The 22,476-nt window shown below is 43.0% G+C and overlaps 1 protein-coding gene across 1 annotated transcript in view; it reads right to left on the reverse strand.

Annotated features, from left to right (window-relative positions):
* LOC123630466 (kalirin) overlaps positions 1 to 22,476 on the reverse strand; it is a 457,953-nt gene that overhangs the window by 51,042 nt on the left and 384,435 nt on the right. Inside the window, exons 20-25 of the mRNA XM_045540114.1 lie at positions 21,794 to 21,909; positions 21,203 to 21,325; positions 13,158 to 13,340; positions 11,466 to 11,584; positions 6,101 to 6,167; positions 5,437 to 5,546 (exon numbers count right to left, since the gene is read on the reverse strand). Of these exons, the coding sequence (XP_045396070.1) occupies positions 5,437 to 5,546; positions 6,101 to 6,167; positions 11,466 to 11,584; positions 13,158 to 13,340; positions 21,203 to 21,325; positions 21,794 to 21,909 (718 nt within the window). The remainder of the gene's footprint in view (positions 1 to 5,436; positions 5,547 to 6,100; positions 6,168 to 11,465; positions 11,585 to 13,157; positions 13,341 to 21,202; positions 21,326 to 21,793; positions 21,910 to 22,476) is intronic.

Here is a 22,476-nt window from a genome sequence, read left to right on the forward strand (position 1 = left end):
TCCCCCTCAACCTCACAGAGTGACCCTAACAGAAGGGACAGCAGGACCTCTCCCCACACCCCAGACCCAGGGCTGAGTCTCACTCACTAATTCCCCATTGCCTCTCTCAGCCTCCCCGCTAGACTTCACGACTCTCCTCCCTCCAAGGGCCTTTGTTCAAACTTTGCTCCATCATCCAGGGAACTGTCTCTGCCTATAGAAAACCCACCCACTATTGAAATTCTATCTCAAATGTCCCCTTCTCCCGGAGGCCTTTCCTACTGCTCCAAGTGAGGCAATTTTCTCTGCTCCTTGAACTGCATTTGTGCCCCACCTTCACCCCATCACAGGCACATCATTCTCGGAACTCAGAGGGGAGAGCTTGGGTTGCATCCATCGCTGGGTACCAGCTTCATCTCTACACTAGCATGGGTCTAGCCCAGAAGGAGGAGCTCTGGGAAGATGACTGAGACGTGGCTGTGGTTCCATCGCTCACTGGAGTATCCCCCTCTTCCCCACCTTGGCTTCACCCCTGTTGCTTACCACCCACTGCTCCTGGCCATGCTGGCCTTGCCAAGACCCCCAGCTCAGTCCCACCTAGCTCTGGCCCTGCTCCCTCAGCCTTGGGCGGAGAACTGCAGGCTGGGAGTGCAGTGGGTAGAGGCCCAGGTCCAATCTGATAGCTTCCGGCCAGGCCTGGAGGGATTGAGTGTGCAGGAGGAACATCTAGCCTTGGTTCTTGGCCCCCAACTTGCCTTTCCAACCCTTGCTGAAAATGGATTTCAGGGGTGTGGCACCAGAATGACATAACAGTGGGAGAAATGGGTGGAAATGTTTGCCAAATTTGGGGATCCACGTGGAAGCTGCTTGGCTGTGAATCAAACCAGCCAGATTTGCAGCCACAGTTGGTGGCCTATGGAGTGGGGACAGGGGAGAGACAATCCCTGGAATCTAATGTCTGATCTTTAAGGAGTGGGGTGTGTGTGTCACACTGGCTCCTTCAAGGTCTGTCTCCTTATCTGTAAGTGAAGAGGGTTGTACTTGATGAGTAAGAGGATGCTCTGAGCTCTGACAGCACAGATTTTATAGAAATGTTATTGCTCAGACATACATATAACCATATCTCCAAATAAGTCAAAAGAAAGAAGTTAAGCTTTAACTAAAGGTGATGAGCATTTTAAGAAAAAAGCTGTCTTTACCAAACCTGCAAATCTAACAATCAAGGCAAGCTGCAAAATTATTTTCTTGAATTACAAGTTGTAGGTTAGGCAAAGTAGGGAGACTGCACTAACGAAACTCTTTCTGTTTGGGGGATCTATTTATGGAATAGACTCTCTTGTCTGAGTGCTCAGCGAAACACAATAGAAATGTGTCTAAGTCCTGTGTAGATAAGTAAATGTCATGATCTTTATATTTAGTTCTACAGGAGAGATACAGAATGCAAAATGGGGAGAGTAGGAGGGCAAAACAGTATCATTCCACTTCAACCTCCCATTTGTGTTAAAACCACTGCTTGTGGTATAAAATTCTACATATTGAATTGTTCTTTAAAGAAATTTTGGTGCTTGGGAATTTCTCCATTCAATATCTATAAAGACAAAGGTCCCTGAGATACACATACGCAGACACACACACACACACACACACACACACGGATCAATATCATCAATCTGAGATATGTAATGTATTTGTCATAAAAGTCTTGGTCTAGGTACTAATTTCCTAGTGACTTAGTTAATTAGGTTAGCCAGGTAGTGTCACTCTCAATCCCTCTCTCTCAGTCTCCCAATATTCCTCCCCCCTCTCCCCTTCCACACTCTCTCTCTGGTGTATAGGCAGATAACGCTGAGCTGTGAACTAGAAATGAGAGGAGTATGTTTCTCGGTTAGATAGCACTTAGTTGCAACACTGGAAACATACAAACAATTAGGGTTGAAAAGAATCCTCTGATTTTTCCAGATTAAAAAGTGACCATTTCAGAGAAGTATCACTGAAGAATAAATAGGGTGTTAGGACATTTATATAGTCCTCCTATTAAGAAGCTTCCACGAAACTCTTTCATTCAGAAATTCAGTTATTTTGCTGTTCCATAAGGTTCTGACAGGGATGAGGGGAAAATAATACCTAATGGTTTTCTCCATCTTGAGACTTTCACACACAAAAGATTGAACTATGACTTGAATGCCATTAGCCATCAATATTTAAATTGTAATTTTTTTTCTATTAATAGTTTGTTCATCCATCCATCCAAGTACCCAACAAATATTTACTGAAAGGTTACTACATGCAAGGCACTTGGTTATGCAGTGGAAGACATGTCCCTTATGGAGTTTATGGTTTCTGCATTTTCTAAGTTGGCTTAATTGCCATTTTCTCTCTTATTTATTAGAGATTTTAGAGGTGTCTTTTCTCCATTAATCAAAATTTGTATGACATAAGCACACATGATGAGCACAGTAAAGCCTTAGTCCCCAGATCCTCTAGAAAATTAACATAAATCTTGATTTTCTTAGACATTCCCTTAAACTGTGGATAATTTAAAACATTAATTTTTTTAGTTGGTAGCTTTCTAATGCATTACAGAGTTCCTTGCTTTTAGTGCAGAACATATTAATGATTCAGAGCTATTATTAATATCAATTATCATGCTACACTGTAATACAGTGGCTGTGTTGGGCTCTATAGTGGGTATAGGATGGTTTGCGCCAATACTAAGTAGCCCCTGACCACTAAGAATTTTTTGGTCCAACTGCCTATTTTTTTTTTAATTTTTTTAATTTTTTGTAGTTTGTCTTCTTTCCTGCCAGGTCTTACTTTAGGCTGGTATCCAACGATTCACTCAAGTTCTTGATTCTTATTTGCTAGTCCTAAATTGCTTCAAAACCATATAGCTAAGAGGTAAAATGGTTGCTAGGGAAGAAGGACGTTTCTATGAAAACATAAGAACATAATCTTTGTGACATCTCTTTTTGATGCTCAGAGGCTAGTTTTTATTTCCTCCTTGTTTCTTCATAATGTCCTAAATAGGTAACATGCGCTGGGTAGCTGCGTTCTCAATACTGAATTTATTCCTCTATTTACAGAATGCAGCATTCCAGATAGTTTAATTTGATTTGTTTTGTTTTTTAAAGGATTTCTTAGAACTATATATTGTCCTTCACAGGTAGATTTTCAGCTATTTAAAAAACCAACTGAGTGGATAAAGAAAATGTGGTATATATACTATGGAATGCTACTCAGCCATAAAAAAGAATGAAATACTGTCTTTTGCAGCAACTTGGATAGAGCTTGAGGCCATTATCCTAAGTGAAGTAACCCAGAAATGGAAAATCAAATACTGCATGCTCTCATTTAGCGGGAACTAATCTAGGGGAGTGCGTGGTCATGCAGAGGGGAATAACAGACGGTGAAGACTCCAAAGGTGGGAGGGTGGAAGGTGGGTGAGGGATGAAAATTACCTATTGGGTACAATATACACTATTTGAGTGATGGGTACAGGAAAAGCCCAGACCTCACTGACACATAGTATAGCCATGTAGCAAAATTTCACTGAAACTCCTAAATATATAGAAATAAATAATAAAATAAAAATAAAATCTACAAAACTTACTAGAGTGATATCATGAAACCAGAATAAGAGGCATGGTTAAGCTAAATATTTTGCTACGATTGGTCAATTTGGAAATGAATATTATTTCCCCAAATCAACTTATAGTTGATTTGGCAAAAGTAGAGCGCACAAGAAGTGCATGCTATGATCTCTAGGCTGCCATACTTAGTCAATCTGATGAGAATATGGGGTAAGCGGGACTTGTTGACTAAATTCCAGAGACCATAAGCCAGGAAAGTAAAGTAACAGGACTTAACGTTTGCCAGTCTGGTGTCTTCTCAGATATCCTGGGGAAGATAGGATGATACTGAGCTGGGCTCAGATGGTGGAATTTGGGATCAATGGTCAGGAATGGTTTTACTGGGATCTTCTGAATGATAAGCATGACAACAGAATATTTCGATGTGTGGAAATTTCCAGGCAAACCAAAAGGGGAATGTTAAAATTTGTGATTAAAAAGAAGGCTGGTAACTTTTATTAAGTATTTCAGAAAGTCAGGAGTGTTTTCCCCCTAAAGCTTCCTACTTTAACAATCTGACAAGGTTAACGTGTCATGAGCTCTATATTTTATGTTCTCTTTAAAGTGATGCTACTTGATGACATACAGGGATTAATCATCAGGAGACGATGAGAGAGAGTGACCCTCCACCTCTTATTTCAACTTTAGACCTTTTAGAGCCCAGCATCTTTTTATGCCCAACTCTGGCTTGCCTCTTGGTCATTTTCAGCACAGGGCCACACTGAGGTTTCATTGTCTAGAGCTGGGATGTCCAACATGGCAACCTCTTACGGCTATCTAAATCTAAATTTGTTAAAATTCAATAAAATTAAAAATTCCTCAGTAGCACCAGCCACATTTCAAGTGTTCACTAGCCACACATAATCTAGTGGTTACTGCATGGGACAGCTCAGGTGTAGAATGTTCCCATCATGCCCCACTGGACAGTGCTGTTCCAGGGTTCTGCCTCACGGTGGCTGCTACACCTGTCTACGCACACGGCCTCCTCGGCGACTCTCGGAGCTGGCTCTTCTGTCTCCAGCATGCCTACTCAACTCAGCAAAGGCCTCGACTCACACAACTTAGTGCTTCTCTGCAGCAGGGCCCTGAGAGAGCTCTCGGACTTTATGCCAGCGTGCTCCCTTGTGTCTTGAGAGTCCCTCTATTTATATTTTAGAAACAGAGTTATTCCCATTGGTTGGTTACATAACTGATCACACCAATTTTCTTGCTGACCCTCTGTTAATAATGGAACGTGTTATTTTGTACACTGTGGAAAAGATTCTTAAATCAAGTTGGAAGGCGGAAAAAATGAGTTGTGAGGTTTTAGGCCTCTATGGTTCTACTCATTTCAACAAAACAGAGTGTCAGTTAATGTTCTCCCCTCTAAGCTGTCAAGACATGCGAAACAAGGTGGGGATGGAGGAAATGTTTGGGTTGAAAGAAACTCCAGTGGAAAGTGAAACCCAAAGACCACAAGGTAGAATGGGTAGCCTCAGATGAACGTCAGGATTTCCCACAAGGTTTAATGAGGAGAAGCTACTTTTATTTCCTCAAAGCCTGGTAATCATGCTGCTTGGGTGCCTGCCAGTTAGGTCCCTGAGGGGAACTGGGAAGGAACACTGCTGAATACTTGACTTCACACTCCACTAGGGATTTTGGACAATTGCAAAGAAAGGGGGGTGAGTAAGAAAAGTCTGATAGTAATGGCCTTAGCAAATTGACCAGGTAAGACTTTACCTTTACCAGGTAAGATACACCAATCCACTGTGATCCACTTTTTGGGAATCCCTGTTGTCTGGTATTTGTGGCCCCAAGTATGCTCCTCTGAAACCCTCCACCAACCTACTTGTTATGGAAATCGTAGATCTCCTGGATGTTGCCAAAGATGATATGCTCTTTATTGAGGATCCCAGGTGGGATCTCCTCCACACCACTGGTCATCTCCCACAGGTAGGTCTGCAAGACAGCAACAGCGTCATCACTGGCAAGTCCTGCCACATGAAATGCAGCCAAAATAAACAGGCCCTCCAACTTGTGGGGCAAAACTCAGACTGGGAATGCATGTAGAGTTTAAAAAGTGAGGTATTAAATAATAAACAGGACAGAAAGAAATAGAACCTAAATATTTCATTATCCTGAACTTTAGTAAGAACACAAACCCCACAGTCTTCTTGTTATTTATTCATGTGTGTTGGGAGGGAGGGAGATGCAGATTTTGAGACTGAATTTAAGTTCAGACTGTGTCATGGTTTTGATTTTGAATTTAAGAGCCTTATATACTTTTTTCTCCTAGGTCTCCAGTCTGAGAAAAGTTTAAACTTTCTTTTCTAAAGCACTTTAAATTCCTATGTAATTACTATTGATGCTGGGAGAAGGTTTCCTCTGGTTGGCTTTTTTATTCATTCCTCTCTGGAAGAAGACCACGAGCACCAAGCTCCTCTCGAGGAGCTGTAGCTGACAAGGATGTTATTTTCCTAATGCAGCTGTGAACTAATTACTGCAAGACTCACCTCCAAGCACTCATGTAAGTCCCTTACATAAGCCTTCTCTGTCTGGAGTAGTTCAGCCATAATGAACCTAGAAGGAAACAAATGGGCTTTTAGTTGGTTATAGAGATGATGCTTCCCTTTTCAAACTTCACTTCCCTACCCATTCGATAATTTATGACATTATCGAATGCCCTATTTTTCTGCTTTACCATGTTTTTTCCTTTCTTCAAAACTCCTTGAGTATCTTCCTTTCCTATGAGTATCTTCCCATGAGTCACACTCACCCTAATGCTTTGCCCTGTATCCCTTCAGCATCCCTGTGCTCAGCTAGTTCCATACCCTCTATCCCTGTCCACCCCAGTTCCACTATTTTGTGATCCTGTGCCGATGTGCACATGTTCTCAATTGTACGCATGTGCATGCATGTGGGCACCAGTGTGCAGGACCATCCATATTCTATCTCACCAACTGGATAGCTTGAATCTCTTACCACTCCCAGAATGATGATTTCTGTTCAGTAGAGTTTGTATACTTATACCAAAACAGTTCTCAGTTCCATAAGTTAAACTAGGTTTCAAAGCCAGGAGAAGATGTCTAACACACCACTAAGATCAGGGGTTAGCAACTCTTTCTGTAAAGAGCCAGATAGTAAATCTTTGTGGGCCATTCAATCTCTGTCACAACCATTCAACTTTGCTGCTGTAGTGTGAAAAGAGCCATAGACAATGTGTAAATATAAGTTCCAATGAAACTATGATAACTAAAATTTGAATTTTATCTAATTTTCATGTTATATTATTCTTTTGATTTTTTTGATAATTTAAAAACATAATCATTTTTAGTTTATAGACTATATAAGATAATTGGTGGGTCAAATTTGGCCTGCGTTTGCTGACCTCTGACCAAGATTATCCCATTAACTGTTATATTTAGACACTATTTTTTTTTTTAAAGAGACAGGGAAACAGGGTCTCTGTTGCCCAGGAGTGCAGTCGCACAATCATAACTCATTGTAGCCTGAAATTTCTGGGCTGAAGTCAGCGATCCTGCCACCTAAGCCTCCTGTGTAATTAGGACTATAGGCATGCACCACCATGCCCAGATAATTAAAAAAATTTTTTTTTTTTGTGGAGATGAGGTCTCACAATGTTGCCCAGGCTGGTTTTGAACTTCTAGCCTCAAGCAATCCTTTCACCTCGACCTCCCAAAGTGCTGGGATTATAGGCATGAGCCACTGTGCCTGGTCTAGACACTATTTTTAATGGGACTTGTCTCATCATAAGTGGATGTGCATAAAGCTGAACATGCAATCATAAGCACAGTATAAATTAATAATGTCATATGACTGCTCTTCAGTCCCTGATATACAGAAGCTTACACTATACATCTTTGAGAAGAAGGTTTCCTTCCTTCTTTTTTGTCCTTAAATAACACAATGTACTTGGGAAATTGTTAAACTTATGATGCATGGCTTCATTGTAGTGTATGTACTTCTTTTTTTTCTCTATACATTTTTATTAGAAATGGTGCTTGTTAGCTGGTATGTAATATCTAATTTAGAAAAACTGTATATTTATACATTTATCTTTCCTTTTCTGTATCAGTTTTTCATTTAGTCCATGATGAGAATCCTTATTTCCATGTGTTCCATCGTATGAAAATTTTGAGAAATTTTGTCCCCATAGTGTCCCCTATTGGAAATTTCACAAGAAATATTAAATGAGAAGCACCTTTTCCTGGAACTTTATCTTGGCAGGATTTTCCTTAAAGTAATATACATTATTCTGGTAGTAGCCTTTCTATTAAAATTAAAGTATTGGTTCAAAAAATTTCCCTTTTGCAGAAGTTAATTAGCCACTATCTTTCTATTCTTACTCTTATTGGTAGAGTAGGAAATGCATGAACTTTGGAGTCAGACAAACAGGAACTGTTTGAATTTCAACTCTGGCCTTTGCCAGAGAGAGGACTTGCTTCTCCAACCCTCAGCCGCTTTACTTATACAACAGCTGATCACACAGGATTGCTGCAAGGGTGAAACAAGACCATGTAAACAAAGTGCCTAGTACACGGTAGGTGCTCAGTAAACAATCAGTGATTTAAGTGATTTGTAGGTTGTTATAAAACTAGAAAAGAAGGGAGATCACAAGGACCACAAACTGATGGGCTTTGAAAATTTGTCTTTAATTTTATTGCCTTAAGTTTTCTGGTATTCTTTTTCTCCCATCTGCTTCCTGCAGTTTTACCTGTCTGTTTTCATAATTTCTCTCCTACCCCCCACCCCATTTTCTTTTGTTTTCTACCCATCCATTAAGCTTTTCTGGCTATATGGTGTCCCAGATAGAGCCCAGGAGGAGGATTTGGCCAGTGTAGTCTCCTCGTTCCCCTCCCTGCTATGGGTTGAATTATGTGCCCCCTGAATTCCTATGTGGAAGTCCTAATCCCCAGAACCTCAGATTTTCACTTTACTTGGAAACAGGGTCTTTATCGCACTGGAGTGGGTGGGCCCCTAATCCAGTAGGATCAGCTTCCTCATAGAAGGGGGAGGTTCGATGCAGGCATGTACTCTGGAAGACTGCCACATCAATGTGCAAATAGCCATCTATGAATACAGGCTAAGGAGAGAGGCCTCCTTCCCACAGCCCTCAGAAGGAATCCATCCTGCTGACACCTTGATTTTAGACTCCTAGCCTCCAGAACTGTGAGACAGCATATTTCCGTTGTTTAAACCACCCAGTTTGTGGTTCTTTGTTACAGTAGCCCTCACAAACTAACACACTCCTCACATGAAACACGCTTTGACTTCACAGACTAGCTTTAGTTTCTTTAGCTCCAAGGCAGCTGTGGTTCTATTTCATTTTGATAAAATAAACCGCATAGAGCTTCTTAATCTTAGAACATGCTATTGTTTTTTTCTAGCATTACCCAAACAGAGTCTGTCGAAATATTCCTCACTAGGCCCTCCAGAAATCTCTGCACATTGTGACTTTATAACCACAACATAAAGGATGCAGAGTGTCAAGAACTGGGTTGTAGGAGTGGCACAGTCCATTGTTTCTGCTGTCCAACGCCCTATAGCTTTTGACTAGTGTGAACCGTGGCTAGACGACTACCTACCAGAGGAGCAAAACGGGTTGTGCCTACCTGGAAGCAGGAATTTCTGAGACTGGAGCTGAGATAATCAGAGAACAGAGCAGAAATGTAATGATGAATTGGTCCCAGCCCTCTAAACGGATTCTGCCTCCATCCCTTCTTATTCTGAGAAAACAGAGTCTCATTCATGAAAATCTCAGGCAACTTCAGATTCTTCCAAAACATCTGAGTCCCAGCATCCTCCACTCTCTTCTTGCCAAGTTTCCTCTGCCCCGTCTCCTCATGGGCTGTTGCTGACCTGGGAGTAACTTAGCGGCAGCTTTACGTCCTGACCGCTACAATTCACTCTCTGGACCAGTCTTTGGGTACATTTTCTTTCCTTTTGAAATCCAGGCAGAAACCCTGAAACCTGAATACCTAGACCGAGGCAAGAGAGGGGCCTCCTGGCCCTGGAGCACCTCCCAGAGTGAGCCTTACTTTCTTCGGCCTAGTGGTACAGCCCTCCACTTCGGGTAAGGAAATTAGTGTTACAATTCTTAATTGTTACGTGATTTTAGATAACTTTCTGTCCTTTCCCCAAGGCTTCAATTTATATATCCAACAATATTCTATAAGCTTTTCTTGATCAATTATATTCATTGCTCTCCTAGTCCCTTGGTTCATACAAGAGACTATAAAATACTCCTTATCCTCAAGGAGTTCGTAATCTAGTTAGAGAGAGATGCTCAGCAATCAGTTGAGTAAGTAAAATGGGAATCAGTATAGAAAAGAAGTACAGGAGTTCAGAAAAGGATGGACCAATGACAGTGAAGACTGTGGATAAAGGATTCAGAGCAGCACAGGATATGAGCTGGATTCTAAAGAATCATAGGACTTAGAGAGGGGCAAATAAAACTGAACAGAAAAAGAACAAAAGGAAAGAACAGGGAAGAGAAAAGAACAAACAAAAAGGAGAGAGTTCTAGGCCAAGGATACTGCATGAACAATTGTATACAACTTAATCTTGGATGTGAAAGGAGTCAGTGACAGTGATCTGTTTGAAGTGTGTCATTTGAACTGGAAAGTAATTTGAAATAAGATTGTCTTAGGTGAGGCCAAATGACAGCACCTCAAGGAGTCTCTGATCATTATTCTAGGGGAATATAAAATCATTTAAAATTTGCAGCTGGTGAGAGACATATGGAAATGAAGCACAGAGTGCTGAAGAGTCAGAACTGGTTTAAATTCTGGCTTCATTATTCACTGTTTGTGTGGTTTGGAGAAAGTTGCTCAGCTTTTCTTTTTTTATTTGAGACAGAGTGTCACTCTGTCACCCTGGATAGAATGCAGTGGTGTGATCACAGCTTGCTGCAACCTGGGCTCAAGCAATCCTCCTGCCTCAACCTCCTGAGTATCTGGGACTACAGGTGTGAGCCACAATGCCTGGATAATTTTCCTACTTTTAGTAGAGAAGGGGCCTTGCTCTTGCTCAGGCTGGTCTCAAACTCCTGAGGTCAAGCAATCCTTCTGTCTCGGCCTCCCATAGTGCTGGGATTACAGGCGTGAGCCACTGCACCTAGCCGTTGGTCAGCTTTTCTAAGTCTTATTTCCCATGTGTAAAATGAGAATAATCATAGCTACCTGGGAGAAGTGATAAGAAGATAAAATGAGAAAATGTATGTAAGGCACTTTATATAGTGTTTAGCACATAAAAAATGTCGGTGGTGGCAAGACGAAGGGCATTGGTACCAGAAATGATAAAATGCTGCTTCAGAAAGGTCCACCTGGCACCACGGTGTGGGTAAACGGCAGGAGCTGGCAGTGGGAAGGTGAAGGGGAGTTTCTGCAGGTGATCGGACTTATGCTGACGAGACTCCTGTCTGTGGGGATGGAAAAAGTGGCAGAGACATGAGAAACTCTGAAGGAAGGACTGACTTAAGGGACGAAGGGAGAAGTAGAAGCCTACATCACTGTTGATGGGAATTAGAAGTCAGGAGGGAGAGCTAAATTCGGAGGGGGAGAAAAAATATTTGGTTTGGTCCATGTCGAGTTGTGAGATTGTGAAATGAAATCTGATGATGTAAAAGGAAGGGTTATTTTCTAGGAAGTTACTGGAGAACTCAGGTGAAGGACAGATTGGAGAGACTTAGAAGTCTTCAGAGGAAACCCATATTCTGAAGGGAAGCGCTGTGCCTGTCCGTCACACCCCCTGCAGGTCAGGAGGACCGGGCAAGCCATCAGAAGGGACGGGTGGCAGTGACGACCAGGCACAGGCAGAGGAGCCGGCTAGCTGGGGCGGGAGCTCCACAGCACGTACTCTTTCTTCCGGGCTGACTTCCGCTTCTCTTCGTTGACTTCGTGGTTGGCGTCCCGCAGCTTGACCTCGCGATCTGAAAGGCTTGCTGGGATGATGTCCAGCTCCAGGTCCTTGTTGTCCTACACATAGAGGGGTCACAGAGGTCATCAGGGAGATGCTTGGGAAGAGCGACCCACCAAGTTGGGGGAGGTGGTGAAGAGGAAAAACAGAGCAAGAAAGAATGGAAACAGATGACAAGATGGGGACCCTACCAACTCCCACTCACAGCACGTTTTTTTTTTTTTTTTTTTGAGACAGAGTCTCGCTCTGTTGCCCGGGCTAGAGTGAGTGCTGTGGCGTCAGCCTAGCTCACAGCAACCTCAAACTCCTGGGCTTAAGCGATCCTACTGCCTCAGCCTCCCGAGTAGCTGGGACTACAGGCATGTGCCACCATGCCCGGCTAATTTTTTTTTTCTATATATATTTTTAGTTGGCCAGATAATTTCTTTCTATTTTTAGTAGAGACGGGGTCTTGCTCTTTGCTCAGGCTGGTCTCGAACTCCTGACCTCAAGCGATCCACCCGCCTCAGCCTCCCAGAGTGCTAGGATTACAGGCATAAGCCACCGCGCCCAGCCTACAGCACGCTTTTTTATGGAACCATTTCTTTTTTCAAATAAGAAAGATATAAAATGTTCAATGTGGGACTAATATCTACAGCAAGAAAAAACAATGAACACAGTTGTGTCTATTTCCCCAAGGCCTTTGGTCCTGATTAAACCTAAACACTAATACATACATTAGTCTGAGATGGATTCTTAGCCATTTAAAGTAGATGTGAAAAAAACATAGACATTAAAAAACCCTCTCTCCTTTGTCAAAGGAAATTAATCAAACTGAATATTTTTATTTAAACAAGCAATTTCCATTGCAAATAGAAAGCTAAATGATAGAACAATAAACTTTCTAATTGCTCATCCCTGCTTAATTCAACCACCATTTGGTACTTACATATGATAGAACCCCCTAGAAAAAAACTCACAGCGTAAGGCCTGGGGGAGGCATTAACTGCCTCAACTTTAGGAGGTTTGACCACTTCACTCTCTAGGCTGCTCTACTTCAGAGCATGAGCCTATTTAAAGATTTAAGACCTAGAAATCCTAGGATTAAATTGCCAGGCTGTATTTAGCTCTTAATTCAAAGGTTACTGACCCCTATTATAAAAAAGAGATTAAAAGTCAGTCTCCTCTTGCAGCTTGGAAAATAGTGTCTCTTTTCAGATGAAACGTCAAATAGCGCCTGTACAAATTATACCCCTAATTCTTGAAAGAGCACTACTATACATCCTGGGGACTCTAGTCATTTGCTGATTAACATAATTGGGTGGAAGATGGTACTGATGAAGCCAAGATAAAGGGTTGAGTCCTCAAAGTCAACAGTTAACTCTACACAGAGAAAAACTCTGTTCTATAGCCACAGGCCTCACTCCAGGGCAGCCAGTTTTGCAATATTTAGAGCACTAACCATGGGGGCTGGAGGTAAATGGATCAGCAAGATGCCCTCCCTCACTAGATAACCCACCTAAGGCAAGTGCTGAGGGGTCGCAGCTTGGAAGGACTGCTCTGGAAACACGCTTCCCTGCAGCGGAGAGAGGGTGGTGGTGCCCTGGGAGAAGAGGAGGGCAGACGTCCCAGTGGGCAACACCTCGTACCTACCTCTGTGTTGACTCCTAGGGCTTTCTCCAGGGAGTACCGGTACTTCCCCATCCTCAAGGAGAAGTCTCTGTAGTGCTTGTCCACCGTGGTCACCCATTTCCTTATCTCCGTGGCATGAATGTGGCCTTTTTCCACAAAGCTGTCAGCCAGCTGAATCAGAAGCTTCACCTTCTCCTTCGTTTGCTACCCCAAAAGATGGTATTACGTCACTGGATTACATTTGTTCTCATGCCCCCTTCACCCCATTCCCCGTTCCCTCTTCACAGCAGCCACAGATACCTCACAGCTGACCGCCTGGGCTTGCACAGCAGCTCTGTCCACTAGCTGGGAGATCTTAGAGCAGATTATTTAAGCCCTCTGTGCCTCAGTTCCTTCATCTACAAAATAGGGATCATAACAGCACAGTTGTCCCTTGGTATTAAACCAATCCTGGGTGGCGGACTGGTTCCAGGGCCCCCCCATGGATACCAAAACCCACAGATGCTCAAGTCCCTTATATAATGTGGTGCAGCATTTGCATATGACCTATGGACATCCTCCTGTATACTTTAAATCATCTCTGATTACTTAGACTACCTAATACAATGTAAATAGTCATTATACTGTATGGTTTAGGGAATAATACAAGAACAAAAAAGTCTGCACATGTCCAGTAGAGACACAATCATCCTTTTTTTTTTTTTTATATTTTTGATCTGCAGTTGGTTGAATCCATGGATGTAACAGCTACAGACACAGAGGGCTGACTGAACCTATGCCATAGGGTTGTTGCATTAAATAAGTTGATACTGTAGAATGCTCAGAGCAGTGCCTGGCACACAGTAAGAACTCAATAAGCCATAAATGTTAACCATTATCATCATCATTATTATTATTATTGTCAATATAATAATCTCTTACATTAATATAGTACTTTACCAGTTTACAGAGTATGTTAATGTATCTGAGACTCATTTGAGTCTTAAAGCATCCTTAGGAAGTAGATGGAGGGAGGTGGTGCCGGTCTCTTTGAGCTACAGATGAAAAAAACTGAGACTTGGAGAGGCTTAGTGTGGTCCAAGTTCAAATCACCAGTAAGTGATAGAGCCTATCTGCCTCTGACCCTTAATTCCTGGTTCTCTCCCCTCACTGTACCAGCCTGCAGTAGGCTCTGAATATCATGTAACCTGACACACGCCAGGATCTAAAGAAATACAACTAGCAAATTTAATAGTTAACTCTGTCTCTCCCACCACCAGGATCTTGTCTTTAATTTCCATTAGAGAGAGAGAGAAAGGAGTTAATGAAGCCAGTGTCTCTTACAGAGTCAGGTGGAACTCTGACGTGTACTGGGGTTCACTTCGTTTCTAGCAAGTTTGTTCTATGCCTACTGAGTCCACAGCACTGTGCCGAGGGCTGTGTGGACAGCTTGGGGGGTAAACAGAAGAAAAAAAACATGTTCATTTCACACAGAGTGGTTAAATAACTTAGGGCATTATGTAATTGAATGTCAAAATGAGAAGAATGTATAGTTAACACTGCAGGAATTTTAAAAAAGGAGAAAATGAAGGTGGACTGGCACGGGTGGGAAAGGTCTCGCGGGGAGGTGGCACAAGCTGGGTGGGACGTGGGAACGAGAGATACTCAATGAGCGAGCGGTCAGCTCTCATCATTTACCATACATTTGGATTTGCAAACTCTAAAATCTATCAGGGAAAGAAAAGGATATTTAAATATTCTAAGAAGAAAAATTATCTTTTGCACTAGAGGAAAGTAGAAGGTTTAGACCATGCTACAATCTAGATAACGGAGGGAAACTGAGCCAGAAAAGCCACTGGAGCCACTGCAGAGAAGACAGAAGAGACTTTCTTTCTTCCACCACCCTCGCCACCCCCTCCCAGGGTCCTCTATGGCCCCTCCCATGAGAGACTGACCCTCCCAAGAAAAGCCAGAGAGGGAGGGCTTCTGGGAGGCGAGCAGACGGCTCTGCCTGCCCCACGGCCAGGGAGATCGGGGCTCCAGCTCCCCAGCAGCTCACCCAGCACGGCTGAGTCCCCTATCTCAGGGCAGCAGGCTGGTGCCCAGGCTGCGAGACAGGGGCCTGAACAGCTTTGGTGTGAGGACAGCAGACCATCTCCTCAGTCATGAAAAGGCTACAGTAGTAACACTGGGAATGGCTTAAGAAAAGATACCTGGTATTCTAAGGACTTTGATCTTACTGCATGTCCTTTTTTTTTTCTGAAAACAATTTTCTTAAGTTTTCTATTTACTTAAAACTGAATAATTTTTGCTGCTATAATTAAAAAATCAATTTTTATGGAAAAGCCTTGGAAATACATATTCTCTGCTCTTACAAGGTGACTCTACCTATGACACAGGGTTATACAGCCAGCTGGTGGCAGCAGCCATACCAGGGCAGCTCTATCAGAGGGAATTATATCCGAAAGCATCAAAGCTGTGATTCAGAGTCAATAAAGGAAATGGTTTGTGACCAAGCGTATTCCAAGTATGCCTGGGCTTGGCGGAGCAGAGAGACAGTAGTTGAGCAGGGTAGATAAGCCCTCCCCATGTGGCCCCACCTACCTTTGCAGCAACCCTGCTTCCACCGTGCTCCATGCCGTTAAACGGCAGCCACATTGATGTCACAGGCCCCATCTGCTCTGATGAGGGCTTTAGCTCATCCTCACTCTCAATGCACAGGGCTCTCTTTCATCTCCTCTCCTTCCCACAAGATGATGGGGGTTGCCCTTCCTAGTGTTCCCACAGTACCACATACATGCCTCTCTTTTGGCATCTTTCACATTGAGTTATTCATGTGTCCTCCATTAGACCATGAACTCCTAAAAGGTAAGTTGCATCTTATTCATTGGTACATCAATGTTGAATGAATAAATGAATGAGTGAATGAATGAGCAAATCTGATGTTTGGAGGTGAGTGAAGCTAGACCAGCAAGAGTTGAGGGATTATACTGGCAAGAATTAGATGATAAATTTGGCCTATGAACCAGACAAGCCCACTGAGATACCAGTCGTAGCCACGGCCCCTACTGGGAGCAGTCTGAAATGGTTTCTTATACATGAGTGACTCTGGTGGCACCATGTGACTTGCCAAATGCCTGGCCACAGCTTATGAAATTAGACATAAAAATATTAATATATCCCATGAGGGCAGCCCATTAATATATAGCCAGAGACTTCTGAGGTATCCTGGCCTAAAACTTCTGTCTAAACAGGGACAGTGGCAATATGCTAGGTCAATGGAGGTTGTCTCTCTGGGGATTTGAATTGCAGAGACAGGGATCTGGATGGCTGGTTGCAGAGTAGAAGAGAAAACATAGAAAGCAGAGAGGAAGGAGAAAAGGAAGCTGAATCATAGTGATGGTGAAATACTACAGAGATCCTTGATCCCCTGCTCTGAGAAGATGACCAGATAATGTGGCTGCTTGAGCGGCCCCTGCTATTGGGTGACATCCCAGTTTTCATCTGCAGAGGTGAGACTATGCCATGTTTCTTGTTCTTCCCATAGGGCTGAGTCACTGAGCTCTTTCTGGGCTCCTGGGAGGTCCAGCCACACAGCTCCTATCTTTTTTATTTTCACACATAGATGTACAATATCTTTTTCACTTTTCAAGGTAAGGAAGTTTGAAACTCAAATCTTGCCACCAAAGACAGTAACTTATATAGACTAATAAAATGGGGGTCAGATTGTAGCAGTTCTTGAACAATAGGTTCAGAAGTATGAACATGATGTTGTGAACAAAAGGGAAACTTTGGGGACTATAACTCATCTGTGTCTGGAAACCTGGAACTGACAGCTCACTTATCTTGGGGTTCATGTGTCCCCTAATGTACGTTCTGCCCTTTACACCTGAAATCTATATTATCTGCTGGAAAAGAGAGAGGTAAAAAAAAAAAAAAGGAGGTTTCGTAATTCTGTTTTTCCTCCTTTCCTCTTTCCCTTCTTCTCTTTTTCTCTCCTTCCCCCGCTCTTTTCCTCCCTTCCTTTATATCTTACCATCTTCCCCTAATCAGTGAGCCTTACTCTGAATAAAGTTTTTGAAAATCCCTTTGTCTTTAGCACATTTTACAAGTCTTTAAGATTTAGCCTTCTTGATATTACTCTTAAAATCTCATTATAATCTTCCATACTTGCCTTTCATTACTGGTATTCCTCGTATGTATTATATGGTTCTTTTGTAGATATGAGCTCCTTGTGCAGGTGGACATGTTTCTTAACATACAGCCTCATATTCACTCCACAGGGGATTGTTTGTCATTATATGTGAAAAATTAAATTTCTTAAACATTTCCATCACATATGAGCTATATTCCTCTTAAAAGTCTCATGCCCATCTTCTATCTGAACTGTTTAGATTCCATTTTTCCTGGTCTAAAGCACCTGTCTGACAACCTCAGTGTTCCCTTTCCATGTTATCTGAATCCCAAGATGACATAATTTAGTTCAGCGAAGGCTCAGGTCCACTTTCATTACTGCTTAATTCTCTTTTGTTAAGAATAATTAAGTCCAGTTTATCTCATGGCTTCTTTTAATTTCAAAGATAAACTTATCACTTTAAAAAAGTGCTTTCTTAACATCAGTAATCAGTGGCAAATGCAAATCAAAACCGCAATGAAGACCACTTTACAACCTCTAGGATAGCTATATCGAAAGACACAATAACAAGTGTTGGTGAGAATATGGAGAAATTGGAACCTCATACCTTGCTGGTGAGAGTGTAAAATGATACAGCCACTTTGGAAAACAGTTTGGCAGTTCCTCAAAAAGTTAAATATAGAGGCACCATATAACCTAGCTAATTCTACTCCCAGTTATGTACATAAGAGAACTGAAAACATATGCTCACACCAAAACTTGTGTGTAAATTTTTATGGCAACATTATTCTAGCTTTTGGCTAAAAGCTGGAAACAACCCAAATGTCCATCAACTGATGAATGATAAATAGAAATAAAATAAAATAAAATAAAATGTTATTCAGCCCTAACAAGGTATGAAGTACTGACACATGCTACAACATGGATGAATCCTGAAAACATTACGCTAAAGGAAAGAAGCCCATCACAAAAGACTACGTATTGAATGATTTGCTTTGTATGAAATCTATAGAGACAGAAAGTAGACTAGTGGTTACCAGGGGCTGAGGGGAAGGGGACTGGGGAGCGACTGCTCATGGGACGGGGTTTCTTTCTGAGGTGGTGAAAATGTTCTGGAACTAGACAGTGGCAATGGTTACACAACCTTGTGAATTACAGTAAAACCCACTGAATTGCAAAAAATGAAAAACAAAAGAATCTAAAAATATGCTTTGCTTTTAGAAGAAATGGAGTTTTTCGCAAATGTCAAGATTACGAAGCTTTCCCATCCCTGTGCCTTGACCCCTTGTACACTTTGGAACCCACAGTAGAAAAATATTATTTGTAATCTAACAGGATTGTCCATAGGGATGCCATAACATGAAAATTTTGTTCTCCTTTTATCCCCGCCCAAACTATTTTTATCTCATTTTTATTCTTACATTTGTGGGTTTTTACGTAGAAAGCATTGTTTTATATTCAGTGTTTCCTCTACTTGATCTGTTTCTTTGGAGCAGAGTATAATAATTCAATATACTCTACTGCTGTATTCAATCATAAGGGCCACCATATTTACTCTCTTGTGGTTCAAGGTCAATTTAGTTTCCTTTTCAATTCATTTTGTTGGTTATAAAGATTGAAACCAAAGAAAGCTGATTAAAAGCGGCTGGTCTCCGGGAAGTGGGACTGGGGTGGGGCACAAATAGTTAAGTCGGGAGGGAGAGAGGACATAGAGAGCCAAAGTAGAAGAATCATATTAAATATAGATGGGGGGTTGTTGAAAACTTTCTTTTTTTAATGTTCACAAATGGGTGTGGCCTCCCTTCAATGCACAAGAGGGTGTCAGGTAACCTGGGGAACACAGGATGAATAAAGGGTAGCTCTTTTCCTTCAGGATCTTCCTGTCTCATATAGGAGATAACACTGCACACAGATTACTGAAGAACAGACCGTCCATGCCAGGTGCCTTATGCGTTATACAGGCAAGGGCTATAGAGTAGGGCTGGGACAGATCATATCCTGGCATGTAGGCAGGATCATAGAAGAGGAGGCACTGGAGTGGAAAGGTGAGTTCCTTTTAAAAAGTATAAACCAGGGCCTAGTGGCTTGTACCTGTAATACTAGTACTTTGGGAGGCTGAGGCAGGAGGATTGCTTGAGCTGAGGAGTTGGAGGTTGCAGTGAGCTATGATGATGCCACTGCACCCTAGCCTGGGCAACAGAGTGAGACTCTAATTTTTTTTTTAAATAAAAACAAATAAAAAGCACAAAAGGAAGAGAAGGATATTCTAGGCAGAGAAATGGTATGGAAAAGCACAGAAGTACATGATGTATCTCTCAGAGGGTAAGAAGATACATCCCTTCAGCTGGAGCATAAAACCTGCGTAAAAGAATAATTGAAGACAAAGCTGGGGAGGTAGGGTGACGCAGTCGTAGTAGCTGTGGAGTGTTAAGCTGAAGGCACTGGGGAATCATTAAAGTTCTTGAGCTGGGTGGTAACTACCAAGCAGTGTTTTAAAAATGAACAGCAATGGAGAGCATGGATTGGAAGGAGGGAAAGACCTAAAGCACGGAACCCAATTAGGAAGCTACTATAGCCTTGGGTGGTAACAATGTGAATGGAAAAGAGGAGAAAGATATGAAGAAGGTTGTAAAGGAAGGCCAAATTAAATTGACTGAATAATTCTTCACATTTCTGCTTTGATTATGGACAAATCCTGATCCTAAGAAGTTCTAGGTATCTGTTGAGATCCATCTACGTAGATAGGAACCACCAATAGATCTGACACTTATTCAGCCTATGAGTAGTTCATTACTGACACTATTTGGAGAGGGTCAGATAGACCCAAACTGGTTAATTCAAAAGGCATTTTTATTTAAATTTTAAAAGGGTTCAGTGCATCTGCTGCCTTTTTTGTGCTGTTTGCTCTAGCTGGTATTGAAATCAGTATCTTATCTGAGCTCCCGGCTTTTCACCTTGGGTGAAAAGGCCAAAGCTCACCAGGATGCAGATGCAGGGGAAGGCTCTCCAATATTGAGAGTTCATGGCATAGCACTCATAAAGTGGTGCTTCTTAAATATCAGCTCAGGAATGGGGTGAAAGGCCTAAATTTGCCTCACCAAACTAGAGGAACATTCGCTGTAACGTCAGAGGGATCTCTGGATAGGATGGGGCATTAATATGTTCCCCCCACGACCACCACAAAAGCAGCTCTGAACCTGGGAAGAGCATCTGCTGTGTGCAGCAGTGATGCCAAGAAAGGCTCCTACACGGCAAGGAGCCCAGGGTGAGGGACGAGGATGCTACGAACAGGGAGCTGAGCCAGATAAGATTCTCATCCAAACTCAAGGGTCCTTGGATCAAACCTGGCTGTGAAAACAGGTAAAAAGCAGATTCCCTCCTATTACAGCATTCCCTGCCCCCTCAGTGTGAGTGGGGGTGTGAGAGATGTGTGCACCTGTGCCTATTTTGCTCCCCAGAGACCTAGCCTGGCTCATTAGCAGGTCTGAGGCCAGGTGGAAATAGCTTAGGAAATAAGACATTCCACCTGCTTTGTGAACCCACAGATAGTCATTGGCCTGTCCCATACAGTGGACTTCTGAAGCCATTCAAATTTTAAGAATATGTGGATATGTGCAGGTGTTCACACATACCTGCACATTTTGACATGAACATACCCCTTTTCCTTACTTGGTCTGAAAGAATACAGCAGATTCCAGAACTTGGAGCATGAAGATGAGTATTTGGAAGCACAGTGTATAGCAGGTGACTTCCTGCATACAGCTGCTCTGCATGGCAGCTGCAGTTCTTTGGGCATTCTGGTTCCTAAGAAGACAATACTAGACGTGCTCTCCCCCTTGCCACTAGGCCGAGCATTTCTGCTTACAGCGGCTGCTCTTGCTTCTGTAATATGAAATTGGCTAGGATGGGGTATGCTGGGTAGATTTGGGGAGGGGTTCGGGATGCTTCCTACCTTGGCAGGCACCCTGAATTCCCCATATTCTTTCAGCAGTTCCTGAGTCTCCTCTGTGGTTTCTCCAGTGGAGGTATGTGTTGAGAGGTAAAATTCACCTGTTTCTTGGATCCAGTCCAGCGCCTATGGGAGGACACAACCCACCCAGTCCCCCAAAAGGCAGCTGTCAGTAGGGAAACATGCCGTACTACAATGAAGGTTTATGGAAATGCTGGCATGATTCCACTGGTATGTAGCTCTGAGGTTGTTTTTATGAATGAGCCCTCCCCTGACTATGAGCATCCCACTAGCAAAGAGGGTCTGCTCCAGTAGACTGGGGACACATCTAGGCCAGGGCCACTATCATCTGTGCGTTAGGGGCATAGTGAGTGACCTAGCATGTCCTCACAGCGCCTGGTACCAAACTCAGAATACAGTGCCTGGTAAATGTCGAGTTACTGACAGGCTTCAACTTGTTCTTTTTCCTCTCTTCATCCCCGCCTCCCACCTCCATTCTGCTTGCTGCTGTGGCCTTCCTCTGTCTTGAGCCTTGGTCATCTGGGCCTCTGTATACTTCCCAGACCTGAAAGCCAGGGAAAGCTCTGGACATACCTGCTTAGCGCTGCGCTCAAACACCACATATTGCTGGCATTGGTCTAACCGCCGCTTCTTCAAGGTCCAGAAGTGCAGGACGCGATTCTCCCTCTGTAAGAGCTCACTCAAGATGGCTGTGGGCAGAGGAGAGGGGACCTGGTCACAGGGAGGCTCTGCACAAACCCAACCAACCACCTCAGCCTCACGGCCCAGGTGCCAGGTGACTTCAAGCCTCCCTGGGGCACTTGTCCAGCATCAGAAGAAAGCGAGTAAATGCTGGGTCCAGAGAAAATTTCCCAGAAGGGAGCAAGGTCGGAGAGACTAGGGGAGAGCCTATCAATGGGGGTTCCATTAATTAAGGGGGCAGAATGTGGCACCAATGACTTAAACATGACCCTGATCCTCTTTACACCAAAATTAGTCCTTGGTTGTAAGAGACCTTGGGAAGCGTCATTCCCTAAAACAGTACTAACTCAATTGGCCCCCAGAGTCTAACGGGTGTGGATGGTCTTTGACAGGAGTCTCAGTCACCCTTGAGGACTTGCTCGAAGAGGGCAGGAGATGAACGTGGAGCGAGGGCTGAGGTCACTGTCTGCGTAACCCACATTATGAGCCACACTCTCAGCCCTGCACAAGAGGTTGTGCACAAAGCACTTTAACAGAGGAGCCTCAGTTTTAATACTTCTAAACAGTGGGCACAG

This window comes from Lemur catta, chromosome 1 (assembly GCF_020740605.2).
Source record: "Lemur catta isolate mLemCat1 chromosome 1, mLemCat1.pri, whole genome shotgun sequence".
Classification (NCBI taxonomy): Eukaryota; Metazoa; Chordata; class Mammalia; order Primates; family Lemuridae; genus Lemur; species Lemur catta.